Source organism: Pseudonaja textilis, chromosome 7 (assembly GCF_049901715.1).
Source record: "Pseudonaja textilis isolate UNSWEBS1 chromosome 7, rPseTex1.2, whole genome shotgun sequence".
Lineage (NCBI taxonomy): Eukaryota > Metazoa > Chordata > Lepidosauria > Squamata > Elapidae > Pseudonaja > Pseudonaja textilis.
This window is the reverse complement of record NC_141996.1, coordinates 46,587,480-46,612,132: the sequence shown is the minus strand read 5'-3', so window position 1 is coordinate 46,612,132 and position 24,653 is coordinate 46,587,480. Positions and strand designations below refer to the sequence as shown.

The following is a 24,653-nucleotide window of genomic DNA, read 5'->3' as shown; positions in this document are numbered from 1 at the left end:
AAAAAGACAGAAGAAAAATAGGAAGCTCAGGAAAAGTAAAATGGTAATTAAAACAAAACAAAAAATACAAAAATAGAAAACCACCCTGCCATCTTCCAAAGCAAGATTTTTCTTCACATAAGCAGACCTGCTGTTTGAGGCTCTGTAGCAGGTGTTCTTCAGGGGGAAAAACAGGGAGAATATGGTGAAAGGGCATTCCGACCTCTGTGAAACAGCCAATTAAGGTGCAGCAGTTGGTTTAAAAGACAGTAGAGCACAGCAGGCAACCTGAACAGCAACAGAAAATACTACTTGAAACTTGAAAGTAGAACTGAAAAATATGTGGAGAAGTTGCGTTTGCAGTATTTCAGTACAGGCTGCTTTCTAGATAGAAGCCCTAGGATGGAAATTGTTGCCTTCTTAAAGAGAAGCCAAGAACAGAAGAGGTGACATGATTTTTTAAAATCTTTTTTTAATTAAAAGTTCCAGAAGGACTCAGGAAGGCAGCGAGCTAACTGATTAGATTAAGGGTTCTATAAACTCAAGTTGGACAAATTTGTATGCCAAACACTCTTCAAATTGCATATACTGAAGACAAAGTGGGTAAAATGTGATTTGAATTTAGCATTGGGAAAGGCTTGCAAATGCATTGGTTGGCATGGTAAAATTCATTGTCTATGTTATAATGATTATTTGGGTCAAAATTATCTGGGTTCACATATTGATTTAAGACATAAATCATTGGTTACAAATTATAGTAGTAAAGTCAGCACAATAAACCAAGCTAGAAACAAGCAAACCACTTGTACTTTAATGCAGTGTGTGAAGTGACTCATAATCGTTTGAGGGACACTCAGTTACTTTATTGTTACAGCACTACTGGCAATCTTCCTTTATTATTTTCACTAATTTCAAATAAAATCAGGCACTTTGGTTAGAAATTCCAAATGTATCTCCCTACCAAAAAAATCCAATTTGCTGATCAACCTTCTTCACTATTGCACCCTGGGGCTTCAAGCACTTGAGACAACTGCTCAGATCTACAAGACACTGCATAAATTTCTATACTTGTGTGCATGTCTACATTGTGTGATGCCTAGCAGCAATGAGCTTGGCAAACACTCATTTAGTAACTGTTTAAAGTTATACTAATGCTGAATTACAAACAGGATAGATGGCATGAATGTTCCTTTTCATAGCTTTTTTGACAGATGTGCTGGTCCTGATTGCATTAAACACAGAACATAGAATTTCAGAGTTGTAAAGGACCTTGGCAGTTGTCTAGTCCAACCTCCTGTTCAAGCAATTAATTAATTAATTGTTAACAGAAGACAACCTATGCATTAAATCAGTGGTCCCCAACCTTTTTTGTACCACGGATCGGTACCGGCATCACAAAATGATCCACGGACCGGTACCGGCATCAGCATGCACGACCAAGGCAAGGCGAGCCAAGCAACTGGCCAGCTGGCTGTCCCCCGCTTCTCCCCACCACCTTCGACTCCTCCTTTGTATCTTCTCGTGGTCGATGGGCTTTTCGAGCTCTTTCTTAATCTCCTCCTGAGTAACGCGAGACTCCACCACCCTCGGGAAGGCTCTTCGTTTGAAGCCACCCCCCCTTCAACAAAACTAAGGCGCGAGGATTCCTTCAGCACCCAAACGCTGCTTTCCATCCAACCGACGACCGACAAGCTCACCCGGAAGCACTTTCTCAAGCACCGTTGAAACAAGATGGCAGCGCCCAAGCAAAGTAGGTGGCCTGGTACAAAATGATCCATGGACCGGTACCGGTACGGGGCCCGGTGGTTGGGGACCCCTGCATTAAATCATTTCATCACAGCTTAATAGCATGTATCAGCTATGAAAAGGGACATTAGAAAGTTGGAGATGATTTGTAGCTGATCATTTAAGAGACTCACCTGCAATGGACATAATTAAAAAAGAATTATAAAGAATAATACAAACTATTCATTATGCTGATGAGTGAAAATATTTCATCAGGATTCAATTTATTTCATAAATGGCAAGGTTTTTTTTCTTTTTTGCTTTCTATGTTGGTAAGAAAAGAGATCTACAGGATAAATGAAGAAGATGAAAGCATTCTTTAAAGGTGTGCCTTGCCAAGTGTGCTTTTTTTAGGTGAGATTTCCTATGGCATTGTTCTTGTTCTCCTACAGCATGCTGAAAATTAGCATTGACTGGTCACATGAAAGCTTATTTTCTTGCCACAAAATCAGTAACCATTATTGATAAAGTTACTTTTATCTGTTTCTCCTCCTCTTGTTATGTATTTGAAAAGAAGGAAATTACTAAAGGGAAAATAAGAAAAAGAAGCACTGAAAATAACAAAGAGTAAAGAAATTTGTTTAGATGCAAAAACATGTATTTAAAAAGTAATTCTTATATTCAGTGAAAGAAAATAGAAAATCTGCAAGATTTCTAGGAAATAAAGTCTATATTTACTTCAATAGAATAAAATTTAATTCTTGCTTTCATCCACCAAGTACTCCCCTGCTTTAAAGTTCAGGAAGAAGCTGAGAAAGTCTTTGCTGCATCATAAGGTGACCAAAGCTCACTGTCAACCCTAAAGCCATTTTGGGAGCATTTTCAGGGCTGCCACAGCAAGGCCACAGCAAGGCTGGTTAGAGCTGTGGGAACGTGGCGGGGGGAGATAGAGGTAGCTGGGGGATGTGTAGCCAAAATAACATTCTTTCCTTTGGGAGTCAAGGATGCTCTACCAGGTGTTGAAGAAGCATGGACAGAAGCCAGCTGGAGCTGGGACTACAACCTCATTGGACCATATGAGGATGTGCGATCTGGGAGGCAAGTACTTTGGGTTTTGATTTGGCTGGGAAAAATCTCAGATTCTTCAGAGTTGGGTTTTCATAAGCTGTGCCAATATGACATTCCTAATAAATTCATATTTAGAGGAAACTCTAGGTCTCAGAGTTTTGATTGTTTTGGGTCTGTTGCTTGGAACTCTGACACTTACTTTCTCCAAATTTTCTGAGACTATGATTATATTTGCCAAACGTACCAAGAGAGCTGGATACTGCATTTCCAGTTTGATAATGATGCTATGTTGATTTGTCTTACATCACTTAGTTGAATGCAAAATAAGTGTTACTTATAATTGTAATACACATAATACAGCAACAAATCCATTAAGAAACAAGAGATTCTGCCAGTTCACAAATATTATTAACTCAATATAACTGCAGAGTATATGAAACATTAAGATTCCTGCTTGCCCATACAAAGATTTCTGAAGGACAGTCAGCGTTTTTTATTAGTATATTTAATATTACTAAATTATTTAATTATGTAATTAATTTAATTTTTTAATAAATATCTGTTATACCTTTAATCTCCACCATTTTATCTTATTCTCACCATTTGCTAGTAGAAAAAGTTCTGGAGAATAGATGGGAGTAATTCAGTAAATATCAGGAGCAGGTGAACAGTAGATTGATCAATGAGAGCCAATTTAAAGGGTTGCAGCCTACCCTGTTGCAGAGGACGCCAGAAAAATCGGGCAATTCAGGTAGCTTCTGAGAAGGTGGTGAACTATTGAGATACAATTTGTTTTTCTCTCTCATTTGAGTTCTTGAAAATGTTGTGCATTTTCAAATAAAAGCGCTAAGCCTGAATATTAAACTGTTCTGCACTTCAAAATAAATGATATAAAATGCCTCATAAACATAAAAATAAATAGCTCATATACCCTCTGTTGTACATCTGAGAGGAACAAAGTTAGTTCTTCTGCCCAAGGTGCAAAACTTTTGCTATAGCTATGTTAAGTCATAAATTACGAACTGCTTGTATGTGACATCATGATGCGTATTTTGTCATATTGTCATCATGGTTAGGAGGGAATATCTAAATAACAAAACAGAAAAAGCCAAACTGGTTAGAATTATTTAGCAAGTGTAGAAAATGGATTCTTATGTAATAGATCCAGCAAAATGATGAATTTTCATCTTTTTTTCCTGGATGGAATTTTACTTTGAAATATCAAAATCCAATATTGTACTATAGAATACTAAAATCCAATATTTTCCAGATGTCATAAAAGGCAAGTTGATTATGAGAGGCTCTCAAAAAGCAAAGGTTTACACAATTTAATAAAGCTAAAGTGTCTAATGAATAGATTTCTTCTTTACTTTTTGGATTTGCTTTCTCTCATGGATAACTGCTATTTCTATTTTTTATCAGACTTACTCATAATTCTTCCCTCAATATATGTAAAATTAACACCTCTGTTTATAGTTCCCCTTACAAAAACAATGCCTCTTGTTTCTATTCCAGTTGGGCAACAATTATTTTTATATAACCCCTCCTCCCCCCCCCCCCCCGGTAAAAGAGACTACCACATAAGGAAATACTTGTGTTTTTTCTCATTGTCTGAACTGTTTTACATGAAGTGTGGGGAAAACATACAGAGAATGCAGGAAAGCTGTTATTTACCTGTGATCCAAATCTCTTAATTTGCTAAAACCAAATTCTCATTCTTCATGATACAGCAAAAATGTTTTGTATTTCCTTCTTGTTTGTAAGCATATATTTAGTGGAAATAAAACCAGAACTATATAATAAAATAACACCCACATTTTAACCCATTTTAGTTGGAATGTTTTCAGCATTATATATTTGGGAGATACTCATAGAAGAATCAACAGAACAGGCAAATTAAAATAAGAAAGAAAGGAAAAATGGCAATTGAGGAATTTCAATTCCTATGCTGAATAAACAACAATGTAGTATGAATTCAATTGATTAACTGTCAAGTGTTTCTTCTGACACTTTCTTAAAATAAAGATAGACAGATGGTTTTGGTATCCTATTTGATTCTGGTATCCTTGGTTCTGAAACCAAGCAATATTTGTCATGACAGAATTTCAATATAAAATTGGCTATTATTAATACCCTGTTTCTCCAACAATACGGCCTCCCCCAATAGGAAGTCCCAGCATGTTTTCTTGGCATGAAATGAAATTAAGCCCCTCCCCCCAAATTAAGGCCTATATTAAAACATGCGAAATGGGGGAGAATGGCGGGGGGCTTGCCGCGGCATTTGGAGCAACGCTGCAGTGTTTGGCGCAGCCATGTGCGGCCAACCAGGGCTCCTCCCTGCAACCAGAGCCTGGTGGAGACACTTGGCTTCAGGTGCTGCTTCCCTGGCTGGCAGGTCCAGCGGAGAGAGCCCAAAGCTTCCCGTCCTTTCCACCCCTCACCCAGCCCGTCCCTGTCCCCACGCAAGTCCAAATTCACCGGCAGCTCGGTGGGGCTCAACTCAGAGGAGGACGCAGAGTGGGCTGTCGCCTTGTCTCCCTGTCCACGGATGGGTGAGCGCTATCACTGCCTCGGGCGCCTCTTCCAGTGGCCCCTTCTGGGTCAGGCTGGAGGGACTTGGGAAGGAAGCCAAGCTTGAGTCAGCCTGGTTCTTTCGCTTAGCAGGCAGGTGTACACCAGCGGTTCACTTTCCTGGCTCTGCCAACCCCGCCCAGCTCCGGTGCGGCCCTGGCGGGATGAGTGGAGGGTCCGGCGGGGAGGCACTCACTGCTTTAGCCAGAACTCCACTGCTGGGCAGGAGGGCCCACCTGTCAGCTGCGCTGGGCACCCCAGGCGAAGCTCTTTGCGCTCTGCCCATTGCCAGGCAGGGATGGCAGCTGGTCGCTTCTCCTGGGGTGGGCTGATCCTGCGCTGTGGCCCTGGGAGATTCGCCTCCCCATGTGGGGTTGGGCTGCCCACTTTGGCAGGGCAGGCTTTGCCATACCGGTAGAAGGGTGTCATTTTTAAAAGAATGGGCTTTGCCTTCGAACGATGCCCGGGAAGGCGGTGACAGGAGCGCCTGAAGCCGAGTGTCTCCACTGGGCCCCATTTGCAGGAAGGACCCCTGGCTGGCCCCGCATGGCTGCGTCAAATGCTGCGTGACTGCGCCAAACACCATAGTGTTGCTCTAAATACCGCAGCAGCACGGGAAGAAGGGAAAGCAATAGTCGCAGAAGGTCTCCCGATACAAAGTGCCCCACCAACGCCAAGGTCAACATCCAAGCCATCACCGCCCACCTGCCTGAGGATGCAAGTCACCCCGAAAAGACGACCTAGCCATTTTGGGGGGGACTCAAAAAAAAATAAGACCCGGCCTTATTATATGAGAAACACGGTATTTTATCAACAACCGTAATAATATTATAGGAACCATCAAATCAAATTTAAAAACATGAATGTACCCCAAGAGGAAATAAATTGATACAGTAGCAGTTCTAAAACATTTTTCTGAAGGCTAAACTCACAAGTCATCCTATCTCCTACAGTTAAATTATAAATGTCTGTATATTTTTATTAAAATACAATTAAAAGTTATGTAATTTTAATATTAAAGTGGATTGAACACAACTGAACCTGGAGGCTAAATTTTTGAATGGATTGCTGACTTTATGTACATTATGTAAAATATTTTAAAAGCATAAAGAAGTTACAGCATTTATATTTTAGCCATATTTTTTTGGTGTGAAAAAATGAAAAAAAAGGAAGCATCAAAAAATAGATGCAGTCCATAATTTGGTTCAGTTAAACTGACCCTTCCATCCTATCAAAAAAAAAAAAAAAATCCTTTATGAAAATCAAAAGAATGGCAAAGGACATATTAATATTCTCTGTATTCCCCATCACCACCACAATACACACTACCCTGCCTTTTAAAATATATTGCAATCTTTTTCAGAGTTTTTTCTTCTTAATACCAATGAAGTCTTCATTACTAATCAAACAGGCACCTTCACAATACATTAACATGTGCACAGAGATAGAGGTCTGTTTAACAAGTGAAGGAAACTATTTGCCTTTGTTTTATTGTATTCAGAGTGCTACTTCAGAGTCATTGATTCCTTACTGTATTATTTCTTTGAAATTCATCTTAAAATATATATTGTAAGCTATCTTTTTTATATGCATTCCATTTCCTACATACTTTCATTCTCTTTCCAAGTGATCGGTCCCAAGACTGATTTAGCTTGCACTAGAATATCAGACAATTCTATGTTCCTCTTGAATTTGCTCACCATTCTAGCTCCAAACTTTCTTTTCTAATGATAAAAGTGTTTCAGAATGGTTTCATCAAGTCCAATCCCCTGCTCATTGTGGAAATACAAATTAAAGCATCCATAACATTCAATTTGCCTTCTTAACTTAAATTTTGTCTGCAGTTGTACAATTACAAAGATCAAGTCTTAGCTTTTTTATATCAGTTTTGGGGAGATATCTGAAGACAGCTATTAAATTCACTTTAGTAATCTTCTCTCAAGGTTAAATAAATTGTACTACTTCAATTTTAGTTCATAGGTTTTGGTTTCTAGTTCCTTTATTATCTTTATTGACCTTCTCTGCATTTGAATCAATTTTCTCTAAGTGATGTATGATATCTAGACTTGAGTTGGTCCTCATGTGTAAAAGTGGAATAAAGTGGAATTATCATCTACCACCATTTCAGTATTATACTCTGTAGAAACAGTCAAAAACTGTATTTGCATTTATTTTGCAATAACATCAGACCAAACATTTTGTGATCAACTAATAAACTATTGTTCCAGGATCCTAATAACAATCACATTATATTACAAAGCTAGAAATCATCCATTCCATATCTGTATATTTTTCCTTTTTTTTTTACAAACTTTATTGAATTTCAAAAGAATATAAAATACAAAATCTCATAGTACACATATTGCATTCTCTAGTCATTTTATTCAGCCTTTCTCACATACAATATGACAGCACAATCAAAAGGAGGGCAGAAGGTCCTGAATCTCTTTTAGGCTGACAAAGGCATACACCGTGCAGTAATCCCAAACTTGCAGCTCTAAATAAGGCAGCCAGTAGTTTTTATCACTACTTTCTTGCCATAAGTTTAAAAAAAGAAGGATGTCCATGCCCAGGCAATGAACTGAAAGACCCTGCCCTAGTTGTGATGGTGTCTCAATATAAGATGAAAATTGCAGCTGTCCATCAGTTTGCCCTAGCCAGGCACAGCACCATGTTTATTGACCTAAAATAAGAAGCAGGTATGGTAGGCACGCAAGTCCTGTCTCCAACAGAAAAAAAAATGACATAGAACAAGACAGCATAGTCAAAAGGAGGGCAGAAGATTCTGAATCTTTTAGGCTGACAAAAATGTACACCATGCAGGAATCTCAGACTTGCAGCTTTAAAGGAGGCAGCCAGTAGTTTTTACAACTACTTTCTTGCCATGAGTTTACAGTAAAGAGTATGTCCATATCCAGGCAATGAACTGAAAGACCCTGCCCTAGCTGTGATGGCTCAATGTAAGATGATAATTGAACTGATCATCAGTTTACCCTGGCTAGGTACAGGACCATGTTTATTGGCCTACAGTAAGAAGGAGCTATGATAAGGAGGCAAATCCTGGGAAAAGGAAGTCAGAAAGAATTGATTTGCAACTTCATCAGAAGTCCACTTGTTAACAGAGTTCTTATCAAATGTTTTGATGGCGTTGTCAAACAAAGTTGTGCAGTTAGCATTTCTAAAATCTATTATGGCATCAACCAAGATATCAGTCTGGAAATATTTGTTATTGACAAATCCTTTAGACTTGGGGCAATTTTTATAACTTGTTTTCTGTGTTTACATATCTTTCATTTTCTTACCTGCTCAAAAATCTTCCAGGCTACCTATTGTTACCTGAGGGGTTTGGGGTTTTTTTTTTTTTTTGATCTTTGGTATGTTCCCCTTTGAATATATGGATACATTTGTTTGTGTACAGTAATCTGTATCTTACCAAATTTCTCAAAAATTGATCAAAGATGATATATAAGCAAGATTGCTTTCAGGATATGACAAAAAGGACAAGCTATTAGGAGAGGCATTATAATGGAAGCCTACATTTTTTGTATATGTGCGAACATCACACATGCTACAAAAGAAAAAGAGTTGAATCATGTGGCATCTGCCAACTTCCCCTTCTGGATCTCTCTTGGTAGAGACCCATGTGTACAAAGGTTCGATTGGAACATCACCAGGTTTGTTGTTACATTAAGATAAATTACTCATTAAAAATAAAAAAAGTATTCCTTGTCTTTGTATCTACTAATCTCAACTTTCAATCGTTGACCCTTCACAAATTGAGCATTTTTTAAAAAAAAATTGTGGGAGAAGACAACAGAGAAATAATAACTAAGTAGTTTTGGCTATAATGTATTGCCTGCTAGCATTTTGCTATCTTCACTGAGCAAACATGGTCTTTTTATTATATATTGAATACTGTATGTCTGAAGAAAATTGTTTTAATATACTTTATAATCTCAGCTCATTCTGAGCTTTCTCTTTCTTGATGCCAGTTCCAGTACTGACATGAATCAAAGTATTCAAATAATTACTTTGAAAAAATGAATATACAAGAAATGCTAATTATTTTAGTTAAAAAAATTAATTTAATTTAAAAGGTAAAATATGGACTAAAAGTCATCTTTTTTTAAAAAAAACTAGGAAATTAGAAAATATTACTTTCCTAAGTAATTTTATGTTAATACAACCCATAAGGTAAGTGGAACGCATGGATCTAGGCCACAAATAATTTAAAGAAGTCTCCAAACAATAATTGTTTTTTAACAGTTGTTCTTAGCTCTGAGTGACTACTGAAGATTACTAGAGGACTAAGTTGCTGGAGTGAATTAGCAAAAGTAGACAGATTTTGAGCTGACCTTACTTTTAGAAGACTGTAGACTTTATCTCAATACATTTTGTTTTTATAAACTGGAGTCAATATTAGGTTGATCTAGAACCCAAAATTGGTAGATTACAACATGGGAATGACAAAATTTTCTCTCTCCATTATCCTTCTTTATGCTATTTATGTCTCATAAGGTAAAGATAAAGGTTCCCCTTGCACATACATGCTAGCTGTTTCCGGATCTAGGGGGTGGTGCTCATCTCCACTACAAAGCCAAAGAGCCAGCACTGTCCAAAGATGTCTCCATGGTCATGTGGCCAGCATGATTAAACACCAAAGGTGCACAGAACCTTCCCACCAAAGTGGTCCCTATTTTTCTACTTGCATTTTTATGTGCTTTTGAACTGCTAGGTTGGCAGAAGCTGGGACAAGTAACAGGAGCTCACTCCTTTACGAGGTATTCGGGATTTGAACGGCTGAACTGCTGACCTTTCTGATCGATAAACTCAGTGTCTTAGCCACTGAGCCACGGTGTCTCCCTTTGTCTCATACACTTACACAAATTAGCAATTCAATTCCCAAAGGCAAACATTCATAACTATTATATAATTAAGCAGTTCGGGAGTGGCCAGGAGAACCAAAGTGGATGCATGTAGTATGAAGATATTGATTGTGTTGAGGGCTGAATTAAACAGTCTGCTCAAATAAATCAGATTTCTAAATGCTATGCATTAAATGTATTCTTATACACAGCAGAAACATATAGCATTAGCCGTAGCATTAAACTTCTAAGAGTTGTCATTTATATGCAACTTGTGACAAAATTTTCAGGTTGAAAATATTCCTTTAATGTAATCCCTATTATATAAATTATATGATTTATGAGATTAATCTAACTCTGAGCTTTCAGATAATTAGAAACTTCCTTGTCTTTAACAGTAGTTTATAGAATGAACAATGTATATATCAAAAAAGTTGTATAAAATACCTTGGGAAATAACTCATAATGATATATTTTTAGACTTAGTGATCAATCAATTTTTTTCAGCATGTACAATATATATTCAATAGAATACAAATTTTCACTGATAAACAGGGGTGGAATTCAAATTTTGTAACTACTGGTTCTGTAGGCATGGCTAGGTATGGTGGCCGTGACTTCTTCTTTTTTTGGCAGCACCCCACCCCCATTTTGGGCCTCCTGGACCTCAGGGGAGCCTTCTGGGCCTCAGGGTCATTTGTGTAGTTTCTGTTGTCATTATGATTTAAAAAGAGTAAACACAGTTGACTGATAATAAATGGCTTCAGCCAACCACTAACCATGAGTAAAAGAAAAGTTTTTGTATTATGATTCATATTCTCTGCAAAATGGCCAAGAAATCATAAATTCTGCCAGGGTATGTAAACTTATGAGCACAACTTACATATACATACACATACACATACATATACATGTGAGTTTCATATATTATTTATTTATAAAACAATATAATATTTATATATTCTTTTTATTCTTGGGATAAGAGTACATGGAGTATGGTTTAGATAGATAGCTACATAAAGTTTTAAATAAACAAACAAATAAATAAAATGATAGTTAAAACAGAACAAAAATTAAAGTGTGATTCAGCAATAACAGTCTTAATTCAATTTTATAACATGGATTAGTTTTCCATTTTAGCTTCTTTGCGAAAATTTCAACAATCATATAGATGGATATTTTTATTGCTGAAGAAGTTAAGTAATGGATATACTGTAGATTATGAGAGGATTTAATATTTAAACCACAAAATTTAAAATTATCATGCTCTGTGCTTTCCCTAAAAGCACTTGAGAATACCACAGTTTTATAGCTCAACTATCACCAATTCCAGTGGTTCATGACTATTCATAGAACGTCCTTAAAAATTACTCTTAAATGGGTGGGTATTGTTTACCAATTTAAAATAACTTCCATATTCTGCAGAGTTAAAAAATATACTATTACTTCTTTAAGAAAAAAAATTATCTTAATTATCCTAATTGGTTGCATTTTCTGTATAAAAATCTTCCAAAGTTAATTGCTGACATAAGTTTGGCAACTATTCCTTTATCACTAAAAGGGATATGTAGAATTCAACTACTTAGCATTCTGATCAGCAATACACAGCAGCAACATGACAACAAAGATTTTTTTTAATTAGAAAAGCTCTTTTTCAGTGACTTCACTGTAGGCTGAAAAGAATCCATCTTTTCAGCAGCATTACAGTAAATAAATAAATAAACAAACAAATAAAAACCAAACAAACAGACAGTATACTGGTACATGTAAAACAATGCTAAGAAGTTATGAATTTTTTTCAATAAACTATTTTTATTTTTGGTATTGTTTCAAAATAAGTATGCATTTCAAGATACAAATAAAATTTCAAATAGTCAAAATGTGACTCTGCAGTACAGGCAGAATACAGTGCATTCTTCAAAATGGAGAAAATACAAATTAGTGTATTCCTAGCCCATGTCCCTGTCACATGTTTTATCCACAAATAATTCTGTCACACATGGAAGGAAACAGACAAATCTAACAATCTGTTAAGATATATGTATTATATTCACGTTTTTATTTATGGCAACTATATCAAGCATTTCCTTTTAGTTACTTATTATTCTTATTCCTTTCACATTTTATTTCTCAACAAACTTTAATCAAATGACAGTGATTGGTTCAAGTCATCATTTAGGAAGCTTTGTGACTTAGTCGAGATTTAAACCTGGTTTTAATGCTGGCCCAATATTCTTCTTAAATGTTTTTTATGTACTTATTTATTACATACACACACTACAGCTTTTATAGGCAGGAGTAGTCAACTGAAATCAATTATTATCAAAAGGACATAAATTAATAAATTGCCAAGCTGCTCCAAACTAATAATCTCAGTTGGCTTTCCCGTTTTCATAAAATACTTGTCAATTTCAATTTGATATGGGAAATAATGTTATTTTTGAAAAAGAAGGAATAGAAGGGGAAAGAGAAGGGGAATTTGCAGATGATACTAAGCTGGCAGGAATAGCTAACACTCAAGAAGATGGGTCTTGGCAGACTAGAACACTGGGCCATATCTAACAAAATGAAATTCAATGTAGAGAAAAGAAAGTCCTACTTAGGCAAGAAAAACCAAAAGTACACATACAGACTGGGTGAAACAAGGCTCAATAGCAGTAACTTTGAGAGGGATCTTGGAGTCTTAGTGGACAGCCAGCTAAATATGAGCCAGCAGTGTGCAGCAGCAGCCAAAAAAGCTAATGCAATCTAAGTTGCATTAACAGAGGGATACAATCAAGATCAAGTGAGGTACTAATACTACTCTATAAAGCCTTAGTAAGACCACACCTAGAGTATTGCATCCAGTTTTGGTCACCACACTTTAAAAAAGATGTTGACACTTTAGAAAAAGTACAGAGAAGAGCAACCAGGATGATTAGAGGACTGGAGACTAAATCATATGAAGAACTGTTACAGAACCTGAGCAAGTCTAGTGAAGAGAAGGACCAGGGAGACATGATAGCAGTGTTTCAATATTTGAGGGGTTGCCACAGAGAGGAAGGGGTAAGGCTATTTTCTAAAGCACCCAAAGGCCAGGCAAGGACTAATGGATGGAAATTGAACAAGGAGAGATTTAATCTGGAAAAAAGGAGAAACTTTCTGACAGTGAAAACAATCAACCAATGGAACAGCTTGCCCTTGGAAGTTGTGGGAGAGCCATCACTTGAGACTTTCAAGAGATTGGACTCCCATCTGTCAGAAATGGCATAGGGTCTCCTGCTTGCAGGGGTTGGACTAGATGACCTACAAAGTCCCTTCCAACTCTGTTTATCTATTATCTGTAACTATAATAATGTTGGTGACAATGTTAATAGTCATCATCATCATCAAAAAAGAACTACAACAAAGAATTAGCAACACAATTTTATTGCTCTTTTATGCTCTTATTGTGTTCAAAGCAATTACCCATACGTTTATCTATATCAACAACCTTCCCATTAAAAAATTGCTTTTCTTTTCTCCCTGGTAATTTATTGGATCTGATTCTTCATCCTCCTTACCTTCAAATATCAGAAGAGAACACACACACACTCTCACACACACGTTCTCTTCTGATATGTACATTTTTCTGTTTCTACTGGAAACTAGCTCATAAACCCCTCACAATATTCTATAAGTGTTTGCACCTCCTTGACCTTTTATCTCAACAAAAGTTTTAACCAGCAATCTCTCTCTCTCTCTCCTTCCCTCTTTCTCTTCCCCCTCTCTCTCTCTCTCTCTCTCTCTCTCTCTCGGATACAGGTATTTCTAATTTATCCCCCAAGCCCTTTAAATCATAGAATTAGAATTATTGGAAATCTATGTTTTCTCTTTTTCTTTATCTGCTGCAGGTTTGTGAGATAATCAGTGAGGTATTTTGCCTATGCATATGTTTATATTTGCTGCTATTCTGAACTCTCCTGCAAGTCTGCTCAGGCAAGCAGGATAAGTGTATTAGGATGTCTAAGGCTCACTGTCAAGATTTAATACAGACTTAGGTGCATTCCTGAATGACTGTAAGGGAAACAGGGACACTTCATAATTGTAAGAGATGTATCAAGAATGAAAGAAAGGGGAAGAGAATTAATCATTAACTTTCTGTCTTAATATACCAATATTTCTTCCATGCACATTTTCATTTATATATACAGACAATATGCGTAGAGAGAAACATGAACATTGACATGAATAGGAGGAAGGAAGGGAGGAAAGAAGGGAGGGAAGGAGGAAGGAAGGAAAAAAGGAAAGAAGGAAGGGAGAAATTTTTTGAGGATATTGATTGGATAAACATGGGGCAAGGTAAAGAAATAGCTAAACGGAAATAGAAAGACTGGAAAGTTCCATTTAATTAATATTCATTTAAACCAAGCAACATCCATTTCCATATTAATCTTGAAAAGCTTTCATACTTTTACCAGTGACAGCTGTAGCTATTTTAACTCTTTACTTTAGCAACTGCTTTATTTCCTTCTCTTTGAATATAATAGAACACTGGCTTCAATTTACAAGCAATTTATTTGTGGGAAAACACTTTTTTAAAAAGTCAATGTGGTATTTGGGCAGTATAAAATAAATGAAGCAGAGTAGATTACTAAAATACTGTCTGAAGAAGCAGTAGGTATTTGGGATGGGAAATGTATGATTCTTAAATGTATGAGTTTAATTTTGAATTATTTATGTATTATGATTTGATTTTGATTTTGCTTCTCAGTAAAGATTTTGCTATAAAGTGCTGATACACAGTATTTAAATAAAGTGTTAGAGATGGGTGTACCATGTGATATAATGGCTTCTAGAATGGCTGGCTTTTTCAAACAAAAAAAAATGTTTTGAATAGGCAAGGAGTGTAAACAGAAATCTTTAATGCAATTTTTAATTTGGTCATTATGTATATAGAGGGTGTGACTTTTTTTCCCAAGAAATATTATATGTTTTGAGAATAGTAGTCTTGGAAGATCTCACATCTTATGTCCTTATGTTAGGAAACAATGAATCACTGAATATTTTGTTAAGAGGGAAAAATTCTGGAATTGGACACGAGATTTGAAAATTATAAAGGACAGTGACATAAAGGAAGTTCATGTCACAGGTTAGATATTAGCTATATTGTAAAAGTTGTGGGGAATCATTGGATTGAAGAATATTATACTATAGTTGGAGATATATCCATATTAAAGTTTCATTAGAAAGTGAAGTCACCTGAAAAACATTCAGAAGACCTGTCCATGTGAGTATCTTGTCAACACAATGTAAATGGTTTGTAATTGGTCTCTTCCTGCATGTTTTTCAACTAATACACTACCACTTCCCACAGCCCTAGTATTCCAAGGTGTTTTCTATCTAAGTACCAATTAGGCATCATACTAGCTCCATAAATATGTATTTTGTTTTATGAATTGAAATGATACAATTTATTTCATGTGATTAAATGATGACTTTGGGTTTATATGTAATAAGTTCAATAAACTCATTCATCCATTTGCATTACACTGCAATAATGTAATAGAATTACCCAGATGAGTGAGGGATATTCAGCTTTGATTCTAGGTGATTTCAGAGAAAATTTGAAACAGTATTTATTATTCTTAAGTAAAGTAAAATTACTTTACTTAAAGTAAGTAAAATTCTTCAGTCATGAAAGCCAAATATTCTATAAATTAACTTTTTATTATTATAGTTACTGACTAATAAAAAGATAAAACAATATATTATTAATAGATAAATTTTTAATAAGAGGTACATACTCTAGCATAGAATTTTATGTACATTTATCAAAAGCCATGATTAGGGTTCAGTGTCAACCCAGCTGAAATCATAACATTTCTTAAATCATAATATTTAGTATTATATACATACAGGTAGTCTATAACTTACAACTATAATATTGTCATAATTCATGGTGGCTATGTGTCACCATGTGACTGTAATCAATGTTATAACCTTTTTGCAGCAGTTGTTAAACACAACAGTCGTTAAGCAAATGCAGACAATGCATACATTGTTAAACTAACCCAATTGACATTTTTTGCTGGAAGTCAGAAGTAAACACTAGTTTCTGGCAAAAGCACTAAAAAAAGAGAGAGATAATGTGACCATGGCTGCAGATGAATGTAAACACAAACAGCCATAAATCACGGATCACAAAGGGGGCCACCATTATAACCTTGAAACCAGATCATAGGTAGCCCTGAGGTCCATTGTGACATTTACTGGTTGCTAAATGTCTGGTCTTAAGTCAAGGACTACCTGTATCTCAGTAAATATTTTAAATGATATATTATATTTCACTTTTTATCCAAGAGCTTAAGGTAATACACATACTGCTTATTTATATTTTCTCTATAACAACAACACTGTAAATTAAGTGTGACCTAGAGAGAAAGACTGGCCCAAAGTCATGCAGGAAGATCCTATGCAACCTGATTCTACCTGGCCCTAATCCAATACCTTAACCACTTCGTTACATTACACTGGTTTCTGCCACATTGAAATGTTAAGTTCTCCTAATATTGCATCTTATATTGGTTTGTCATTTTATTCAGTAAAAGACATTACATGTAACATCAATCTTTGATCACTGGCATTATTTAATATCAAATTATTTGGATATTTTCTGAGAAAAATATGTATAGTTTTTGCCAAGACCTGCAGCAGATGTTTAGACTACTTTACAAATTCAGACTGACACAGCATAAGAAGCAAATTTACTGATTCAATTAACAGATGATTTCCAAATATCAGAATGAATAAAGCAGACTAATTGCATAATCCAAATCCAATGTTGCTACACTTTCAGTTTATGTGAGAAACTAAATAACTAAATGGTGGCTGTTTCTAGTTTCCATCTTTTCAACCATCTTGCTTTCCTCTTTTTCCAGAGCTTCTTGCTCCTTTGTTCTTTACCAGGTCATCATCCAACTTCTTATTCTTTTGCTCCAGACAAAGTTTTTGACAGCAAAGGTGACACTTAAGGCATCCTATTGGATACGCCCAGACATCTTTTCTCCATTCCTTGGAAACTAGGATTTTGCAGTCAATATGAATTATCCTGTTTAAGTCTGTGATGATTTAAGAAATGACTTTGGCTGATCTCAAAGCAGTAAAGCGGGCTTGGACCTAATTAGTATTTGGGTGGGAGACATTTAGACCATGAAATCATCATCATCATCATCATCATCATCATCATCATCATCCTGGGAAAGACCATCTTATAGTGTTCTTCTGCTAACACTTCACTTGAATAAAACTTTTTATGACCTTTCCACAGATTTCTATCAAAAATAAGACTTATATTTTTTGCCCCTCTGATTTACAAATATGATTTTTAAGCTGTAGAATGAATTGAAGAAAAATAATACTTAACCCTTCTAATTAATAATATCTTTTTGATTTAAGATGTTTTTGAAGATGTGTTACTGATTAATAACACATTAGTGAATTTTCTGAAAACACTTATGTATTCATATGGAAATTGAAGTAACAGGGAAAAAAGTCTACCTCAATAAATAACTGAGCATACTGAGAACAACAAAACCTAACAGACTATATCCACAATATATTTTATAACAGTGTAGAAACCATATACTCTTTCAATTGTAAAAAGCATGATAAGTAGAAAATATTAGAGTCTTAAAATTTAGATACACTCTTACCCTGCTCTATAAATCAACATTCTAGACAGACAGATGGATAGATATAGTAGATAGATTGATAAATAGATAATTAGTCCAATATATATATTGAATTATAATTCCTTAAATTCATTGGATTTATTGTCAGCAACTATATGTAGGATTACAAGTTTCCATTCTAAATATATATTTTGCCAAAAAAAATGAGATGATAAACAAAGGCTTAATTAAATACTTTTACACTATTAATCAAAAATATAAATTCTGAATGAACAAAAAATCTTACTTAAAAAAAATTCTTTTGGATGTATTTCATCAGACCGCTTCCATTTAAGTAACATTTTTTTTTACATATCTGATCAAAATTAAGGGAAGGAACATTGTGTTCCTTATCTAATTATGACATCAAGGAGCACTTAAGTTTGTCAATTTTCACCTTGGTCATTTTAAAAATCCAGTTGCTAAGCTCAAAATATCATGACTGCTTAAAAAGAAATACATTATCCTTCTGCTAGGCTAACTTTACAATGTGTCTGAAAAAATAAGCTTTCACCATGCTTCATAAAATCCACAGCAACTATATTGCCAACATAAAACCTGGACCCTGGCAATTTATATATTGAAAGCAAATGACCCCAGTGATTACTGCCCATTTTATTTGTGCCTCCCATATGCTTGCTCGCATTGCTTTCAAAATATTGACAAAGAAAGCATTCTGGTTTAGATAAAAGTGTAGAAATAGTTTTGCATTGTTTAAAATGGTTTTCCACTGTTAAAAAAAAATGCTCAATGAAATTGTCCCAAATTTGTGTGGCTTTGTTCTTTCTACCCCCATGCTACTGGAATGCTTATGATTTATGTAAATAAACAGTTCTTCTCTCTCTTTGTTGTTAGGCTTTAGGTAGTCAAGAAAATATTGTTAAATCTACAATTTCTGCTGCCAACATTTTAATTATCTATGGTAGATAGATGCTCTAATAAGCCTCTTGAATATCTCACATTAGAAAAGCATTTCAGCATGTATCAGATAGATTATTCTGAACAAAGGCAAATTTAAGGTTATTTCATGTAGAGGCCAGCAATAATATATTCTATCAGGGTGTACAAGTCAAGGGTGAATTACCTATTTGGCAAATGACCCCAACTGCCAAGGGCAAGTTTATGCAGCATGATTGCTGTATAAATGATGAATACAAGAACTGCACAAAGGACTGCGCTCTGAAAAGACCTTAAGAAATGAACAGCGTACAGCTTCTCTTGGAACCTCTTCATTTCATACTGTCACAGTGCAAACTGCAATACAACCTGAAGGACAGCTCTTGATCAAAAATATATGCTGAAACTATAAAGGTCTAGGTATCATACATAAGCCATTCTGCATTCTCAGAAAAGACTGGTGAATATATTCAGTAATTACATCTGCACATGGTATCTGAACAAACATTGTAAGATATATTTGTTGTTAAATCTAAAAAAATATTTGAAAATAAAAGCAAACAAAAGCAAAACATTATTATAAAATCAAGAAGAAAAAATGCAATACTATTCTCTTGTAATATCCTTTTCTTCTCTTAAATAACCTCACTGAACATCATTAGGGCTATACAATTTAGTTGCTTTAGAGATAATAAAAATAGATCACTTTGTTACATCACTATTTCAGAAGGAAACAATTTCATTCCCATGACTTAGAAGGACTCTGAATGGACATTTAGTTTCATAACATGCAACAGTTTGCAAAGGCACATTTTTTTTTCTAGACTGCGGAGAATAATTTCTAATATGTGTGATGGAAGAGAAGCCTTGGAGGAAAATGGCTTGTTCATTGAATTTGCATATCTTTGTGTGAAGTCAGTTTCTGAAGTATTGCATGGGGGTGGGGAGGTGGAGATGGGAAGATGAGAATTGAAGAAGCCCAATTCAGAATGTCAAGCTGTGCTTCAAGAATGATAAAAGACAGACTCATACTCTTGTCAGTGTAAAACAACTTGCCCAGACAGAGTAGAACTAACACATGCTGTATTTCAGTAGAATTCTATCACCCTCTGCTGGACAGATGAACTCACTAAAAAGAGCACAAGTAGAAAATATATGGCACACAGATGCTATATAGGTTCCCCTTCCCTCCCCCACTTCCCTTTGGTCTGTTTCTTAAGGCATATAAACTTCAGCATAAATATGTTGTGATGAAATTCATTAAACCTTCCACAGAATAGACAAAAGAAATTCTTTTAGCAATTTAGTCCAGTCCTTGGCCCTATCACAAACTTGTCTGAACTGTTCAAAGTGCTGCAATTCATTTGTACAAAGAGGTTCTGTCAGCGTCTCATATCAACACACTTCAGCACTTCCTTCCCCTAATCAAAACTAGTGGAATCCAAATATAGCCTAGGAAACAGCACAAAATAATTATCTTCCTATTAAAAAAAACAATGTTGGAAAACACATAGAGGAAAAAAAAACCACCCCAAACCCCATAAATGTAACCCTGTGCTTCCAACTATTACTTCCCTACAACTGTCGTTCCTTTATGGCTGTGTGTATGTTACGCTCTGCCCTGCTGAGTACAAAACTGCTGTGTACATACCTATATATGTACAGATATGTCGTGCCCAATAAAACACCTCATAAAAATAACAGGAAATCAGAAGGAAGCTTCCCTTACAGAGGCACAAACGGACTGTGATTGATTTTTGCATATAGCAGCATTCCAAAATTTCTCCCTCTTTACAACTATCCTGCCCTTTAAATGTTTTAAAGCAAGAAATAACTTTAATTAATACATTAAGCAACACATTCAGAACCATGCTTTGTAAGGTGTTTTTTAAAAAATTGCTGTGAAGAAGCAAGGACATTGTCCATATAAGAAGACAGGAAGAAATAACCCTGAAGAAACTGGAATTAACATTTTATTTCTTTTTTTTCCCCCTCTCATCCTCGTTTCAACAAGAACAACAACAAAATGTAACAGCTCCCCTCCCCACGGAATAGATTTCAGGAACAAACTGGCGTGAGGGCAAAAATGGTTTCAACTGTTAATTTGCCAGGGTGGCAAAGAGGTGAGAGATGCTAATATTTGATTTGCATTGTAACGATGGGGGGCGGGGGGGGGGAGAAGACGGTAAATAAACCGCAATTAGAAGAATGGGCTCTCCTACCTTGCCCGCTACTGAGAAACAATCCGAACAGGTAGAACACCGGCAGGTTCATTTTTTCAGGAGCTCACACTGGTGGACAGTTCCCAAGTTAAGCGAGGGTGTTGAGCCTAGGAAAAGCCAGCTCTTGCGGCTTACTTTGCCGCCGCTTTGCCTACTCCTGCGTCTCCTCTTCGCGTACAAGTCTACCCTTCAATCAAGCGCGCGCGCGCGCCCGCGCAGAGCCATACACTCACATCAACCCCAGCCCGGAAAGCCGAGCAGCGCCGCTCACCGACTGAGGGCAAGCGCCTCTCGCCGCTTGGCTATATCAGGCAGGCGGGCGGGCAGGCGGGCTGGCAACGGTGCCAGCAGCAGTAGCAAAAACAGATCCGCTACACACACGAAAGGATGCCGAGTATCCCTCCGCGAACGCAGTTGCACGTTTTTAGAAGAGCTGGACCAGCTTTTACAAATGGCAAGAGCGCAGAAGAAATGGGAAGAAAGGAGGCTGATTCTTCCGCCTCTTTGCCCTCGAAAGTTCCTGACGGCGGCGGCGTTGCTGCTTAAGGGTGTTCCGTATCTTTTTTCCAGCTTGTAGACTCTCTCTTCTCGCTTGAAACGGATTATTCAGGAGTAGAAAAGGGAGGGGGACTCAGCTTTTTCTCTCGCTTTTGAGCTCGACGTGGAGCTGAGAGAAAGCTCCGGTTCTTCCAAAGGAATCAGATCCTAATGCCAAAAAAAAAAAAAAAACAAGGGGGGGGAGCAGAGAAAAAAAAGGAACAAGAGAAGATAGAAGTTCACAGGAGCTGGAAGCAAAGGCATTAATGCAAATGAGGATTATGAAGGCATACATTGAGATTGCGTGTATATACAGCGGTCAGGTTGACAAACGTGCTTGGAAAATATCGGGCAGATGTTAAAAAACTGCAGGCTTGTGCTGGAGTTTGTAGTAGGAAAGAATGTCTACCGTTTAAATGCTCCAGGAGATGGGGTGGAGCAGGGATCAAGATGAGATTTCACGATGGTACCAGAGGCTGATTGTTTCCAGTTGTAAAATACTGCATACCAATCTTCGTCTCCACCCCTCACTTTTTTCCCCACTCTGTTGGGATGACAGAATAATTAGGAGAAAACAAAATGGCTGGAGGGGAAAAGAGCCGGTGGGGGGGAAGAGGTCTGAAATGCTACTTGATATCAATGAACATGGACATAAAGGAAGTGATCATCAAAACAATCCCACAGTTTGAAATCAGAGACCTTGTCCACAGGATTGAAATGAAATAGGTTAAATGACAATCAACTCCAGACAGGGGAAATGACACATCACATTATTTATCGAATATCCACTTTTATAGAAAAAGTTAAAATCACCATATAGATTGATCTCTCTCTCTCTCACTCTCTTCATTTTATCCTTGCAAATAAATCTCAGATGTTTTACCTGGCAGCAGTTACCACTGAAATTTGTGCTTAATAAAAATAAAATCTGAATCCTCTAAATTCAAATTCAGTACTTCAATCAATATAGTGTCTCTCATAGTTTGCCTGCTTTCAGACGGTTCATTGAAGTAGCATTATAATCTCTTTGATGCTAAGTATGTCCCAAAAACCAAATAAATGATTCCAGAAATCATAGAGTTGGAAGGAGGCTTCTATAACAGATAGACCAATCTTCTTTCTTTCTTTCTTTCTTTCTTTCTTTCTTTCTTTCTTTCTTTCTTTCTTTCTTTCTTTCTTTCTTTCTTTCTTTCTTTCTTTCTTTCTTTCTTTTGTGCAAAAAACCCAGAATTAAAGCATTCCCAGCAGATGGCAGTCCAGAGTTGGTTTCAGCTATTAACTCATTATAGTTCCCTGCCACCCAGTCAGCATTTGTTTCATTTGTTATAATTTGCACCATCAAAAATATTTAGCTAATATTTAATCACTAACCATTATTTGGTAATCCAATGGCTAACTTATGTCCTATCCTTAGAGAAAGCAGAAAAACTGTCATTGTAATTGGGATAATCTTTGACAATATTTAAGAGTTATCTCTCCTCCTCCCTCTACACCAGGGGTGTTAAACTCACGTCATCATGGCGGTGCCCCGTGACGTATTGGGACTTTTCTCCTCTCTGCTAAACTGAGTGTGGACATGGCCAGCACATGATGCATCCAGCCTGTGGGCCAGGAGTTTGATAGCTGTGCTCTACACAGTATCATGGGGGTCAAATGTTTCATTCAATCTTTATCATGGTTTCCACTAAAACTGTATTATATCAATAATTGGGTAAAACTTTAAAAATTATGGATAGTTTGTTTGGAACTAAATATAAACTATGAACATGTGCTTCCAAATACTGACTCTCTGTAATACTAAATAGAAATCAGTCATTGGGAATAATCTTAGAAATACTTGAGGACAATGTGTGTATTAAGAGTATTAAGTTACTATTGAAATGTCATTTTAATGTATCGTGTGTCTTTCTCTCTCTGTATGTTTGTGTATAACTTTGAGTCAGTATTAACTCATGATTACTAAGGCCCTGCAATTTTCTTGGCAACATTTTTTGAAGTTGTTTGCCATTGTCTTCTTCCAAGGATGCAGAAAGAATGACTGACCTAAGGTCACTTGAATGGCTTCATGCCTGTGGTGGGATGAGAATTCATGTTTTCCTAGTTTCAGGGTCTGGTGCCTTAACCACTATAACTAATAGACTCTCTAATTTTAGTCAATGTTCAACATAAACAATCAATTATTTGTTCATCCCAATTGCTAGAAACCTTTATCAACTGACACTGTTTGTGATTCTTATTAAAATAAATGAGGATTGCCTGTTGTTCATTGATATGAAGCATAATGAAAGTAATAAGTTTGTAAATTTATATCACATGAAAAGGGAGGCAAAATGACTTTCTAGTACAGGGATCTTCAAACTTGACAGCTTTAAGACTTGTGGACTTCAACTCCTAGAATTCCCCCTCCAGTCATGTTAGTTCAGGAATTCTGGGAGTTGAAGTCCACAAGTCCTAAACTTGACAAGTTTGAAAACGCTTGTTCTAGTGTATGGTTATTTATTTGTTAAGCAGGAAGTGTTGGGAGCAAAGCAATAAAGAAAAATAAAATAAATACATAGGGGAAAAAAAGAAATATTTGATTTGATTAAGCAAGATCTGTGGTAAAGAGTAAATATGTTACTTGAACTGGGATAAACCTAAGTATAATTCAGCCAAACACAAAGATGCAGAAAATATTTCAATATATACTTTCATAAATCAAGAATATGTTTTTTGTATACCCTGCATACCAAATAGTATATTTTCTTTAAAACAATAGCCATTTCCACCAGTCATATTTTCAGTCAAAAACCATGACAAAATGTAAGGATAAATATTGCTGTGGCTTATCTTTTTTTTTTTACAGTATATAATTGGCTAAACAAAACCAGAAAAAGTTGTTGAGGAGATTAAGTTCATTCATTATCATAAGGAAAAATGAAGTGCTCAGATTTATTTATAAGGAAAATGTCAATATTCACATTTGAAAAAGGCTAATATTACTTCTTTGTTTGTTTTTAATTAAAATCATTAACTCAAGGCAACTAATATAGGTATGGATTCAACTATGACCATTACTTTCACTTTTATATGAGAAAATACAATTTATGTGTTACAAT

General features: G+C 36.1%; 1 protein-coding gene across 3 annotated transcripts in view; it reads right to left on the bottom strand.

The window, feature by feature from the left end:
• NCAM2 (neural cell adhesion molecule 2) overlaps positions 1–21,233 on the bottom strand; it is a 140,529-nt gene extending 119,296 nt beyond the window's left edge. For 2 of the 3 annotated variants that reach the window (XM_087937531.1, XM_087937532.1), the window contains exon 1: positions 21,019–21,183. In XM_087937531.1, the coding sequence (XP_087793657.1) occupies positions 21,019–21,070 (52 nt within the window). In that variant the 5' untranslated portion in view covers positions 21,071–21,183. Of the gene's footprint in view, positions 1–21,018 lie in introns of all 3 variants that reach the window. The other variant, XM_087937530.1, reaches the window with a different exon arrangement.
• Between the last annotated feature and the right edge of the window lie 3,420 nt (positions 21,234–24,653).